The 2,731-nt window shown below is 65.9% G+C and overlaps 1 protein-coding gene across 1 annotated transcript; it reads left to right on the top strand.

Moving 5' to 3' along the window:
• Positions 1–642: 642 nt before the first annotated feature.
• Positions 643–2,492, top strand: GSC (goosecoid homeobox). The gene is made up of 3 exons (XM_020899097.2): positions 643–1,000; positions 1,476–1,735; positions 2,063–2,492. Exons 1-3 carry the CDS (start codon positions 643–645, stop codon positions 2,216–2,218), a joined length of 774 nt encoding a protein of 257 aa, XP_020754756.1. The 3' UTR covers positions 2,219–2,492.
• Positions 2,493–2,731: the final 239 nt, after the last annotated feature.

The following is a 2,731-nucleotide window of genomic DNA, read 5'->3' on the forward strand; positions in this document are numbered from 1 at the left end:
CACCCAATAAGAGGACCCCCAAACTGAGGGGGAAAGGTGGGGGGCGGAAAGGTCGGCGGAGGGAGTTGTTAACTGCGGCCCCACTGCGGAATTAATGAGATTAACCGGGGCAATTAGGACGCCCGCCCAGCTCCGCCGGCCCGCGGCGGGACGGCTGAATGGAAAAGATTAGGTTAATTTCATTAATTCGCAATCCACAATCTCTTTTCAGGTCCCCGTAGCCCCCTTTCCTTGGCACCTCTTCCCCTCCCCCTCTCTTTAAGCCCCCCCACCCCACCCCCACCCACCCAAAGGAACAGAAAGGGCCAAATCTGGTTCTGTTTGTCATCTGCATATTACCAGGAACTAAATCCAGGATGACGTCGACTCAGTATAAAACCAACAAGAGGTTCAGCTGGTCTAAGCTCCGTCCTACCCGCGGGTCGAGTTCGGCGAACGCTGCAGCGAGGGGCGGGCGGGCGGGAGGAGGGCGACGGACGCAGGGGGCGGGGAGGGGCGCGGGGCTGCGCGCTCGCCGGCGCTCTCTTTCGGTTTGGTCCTCCGCCGGAGGAGCGGGGACCCCCCCCACCCCCCCACCTCACTTGGAGGCTTTTTTCCTCGGCGCGCCCCAGCCGCCCCCCGGTCCCGGCGCGGGGCTCGGGGATGCCCGCCAGCATGTTCAGCATCGACAACATCCTGGCCGCCCGGCCGCGCTGCAAGGACTCGGTGCTGCCCGTGGCGCCCAGCGCCGCGGCTCCCGTCGTCTTCCCGGCCCTGCACGGGGACTCGCTCTACGGCGGCGCCGGTGGCGGCGCCTCCTCGGACTATGGCGCCTTCTACCCGCGCCCCGTGGCCCCCGGCGGCGCAGGCCTCCCGGCCGCGGTCGGCGGCTCGCGCCTGGGCTACAGCAACTACTTCTACGGGCAGCTGCACGTGCAGGCGGCCCCCGTGGGCCCGGCCTGCTGCGGGGCCGTGCCGCCGCTGGGCGCCCAGCAGTGCTCCTGCGTCCCGACGCCCCCAGGTAGGGTCGCGCTCGCGCCGGCCTCGGCTTCGCCGGCCCGCCGCGCTCCTCGGCGCCCGGGGACGCGGGTGGGCGGCGGCGTTTGCTTCTTTCATTTGCCACCGACTTTTCTCCTCGTGCAAACCTGCCCCCAGGCCCCGTCTTTGGGCGGATCGGGCGCAGGGGCTTGCACACTTGCTGCACACTTTAGGCGAGAGTTAGCAGAAACTGTAGCCGTGCCTGCGTGGGGGAGGCTGAGCCTTTAGGATTCCCCTAACCCGCGTTGGGAGTGTGCGAGTGGACGCGGTAGCACTGTAGGCACCCCCCCCCCTCCGCGCCGCGTTCCTTGCACCCTGCTTTCCGCGCACCCCCTGGTTCCCCGCACCCGCTGGCAGACGCTTTTAAATCCGAGTGGGTCGCCGGCGGGGCGGGAGTGTTTGCGCGCGCGGCGGCGGCAAGGAAGGCGGCTGACCCCGGACGCCTCCCTCTGTCGCAGGCTACGAGGGTCCCGGCTCCGTGCTGGTGCCCCCCGTGCCGCACCAGATGATGCCCTACATGAACGTGGGCACCCTGTCGCGCACGGAGCTGCAGCTCCTCAACCAGCTGCACTGCCGGCGGAAGCGGCGGCACCGCACCATCTTCACCGACGAGCAGCTGGAAGCGCTGGAGAACCTCTTCCAGGAGACCAAGTACCCAGACGTGGGCACCCGCGAGCAGCTGGCCCGGAAGGTGCACCTCCGCGAGGAGAAGGTGGAGGTAGGCTCGGGACCCCGCCGGGGCGCGCCCTCTCCAGCGGAATCAGCCCCCACACCCCACCCCCCTCCAGCCGGGTATACTCGGCTCTCCCTGGGTCTCCCGGCTCTTTGGAAACATCCCCGGGGCGGCCCGCAGGCTGCGGGAGGGCGCTTTAGGCCCAGGAAGTCGAATGAAAATACGGAAGCGGGAACGGGCCCCCTTCTGCTGGCTTGCGCGCGGGGTCCCTCCGCTTCCCTCGGCGAGCCCGGGGGGGTTGAGGGTGCTAGGGCCTGGCGGGGGAGCGCGCCTTTGATGCTCACCGTTGTTTTGTTCTCCCTGGCGCAACAGGTCTGGTTTAAAAACCGCCGCGCCAAATGGAGGCGGCAGAAGCGGTCCTCTTCGGAGGAGTCGGAAAACGCCGAGAAGTGGAACAAGACGTCGTCGAAGGCGTCGCCCGAGAAGAGGGAAGAGGAAGGTAAAAGCGATTTGGACTCGGACAGCTGACGGCCGCGGGCCGGCCGTGGCCCTTGCCTAAACTCGAAGGACTTGCATACCAGACGATGCTACTTTCTTGCACACGCGCTGCCTTGCGGGAGGAGGGGGCTGGGGGTCGAGGAAGAGGAGCTGTAAATAGTGTACCGTCCGAAGGGTGGGCGCCTGGGGTCGGGCCGCGCCGGGGCTTGCAGCCCCGAAGTTCAAGGCCGCCGGCGAGTCGCTCCCCACCGTAGTATTTATAGTTAAATTAACGGTGACAGTACAATAAAGTGACGGCGATGTAGACGGGCCGCATTCTGTATTTCCTACCCCACCGCCAGCACCATCCGAGGCCCACACACACAAAAATATATAGTTAGTCGGTAGGGTTCCAAAGGAAGGTTGGACAGCTCTGATCTGCCTCCCAAAAAAGGGAAAAAGACAAAAGAGAGAGAAACAGAAAGTCTGGGTACGATGGTCGCAGGACCGGGTGTCCCGGTTTACACTTCGTGCTGAGGTTTCCGGGCAGGGTGGAGAGGGGCA

Source organism: Odocoileus virginianus, chromosome 16 (assembly GCF_023699985.2).
Source record: "Odocoileus virginianus isolate 20LAN1187 ecotype Illinois chromosome 16, Ovbor_1.2, whole genome shotgun sequence".
NCBI lineage: Eukaryota > Metazoa > Chordata > Mammalia > Artiodactyla > Cervidae > Odocoileus > Odocoileus virginianus.

Excerpts from the sequence above, each read along its gene's own strand:
- GSC (XM_020899097.2), top strand. The coding sequence starts at position 643 with ATGCCCGCCAGCATGTTCAGCATCGACAACATCCTGGCCGCCCGGCCG. Across the intron at positions 1,001-1,475 it reads CTGCGTCCCGACGCCCCCAG|GCTACGAGGGTCCCGGCTCC; the intron begins GTAGGGTCGCGC and ends CCTCTGTCGCAG. Across the intron at positions 1,736-2,062 it reads TCCGCGAGGAGAAGGTGGAG|GTCTGGTTTAAAAACCGCCG; the intron begins GTAGGCTCGGGA and ends CTGGCGCAACAG.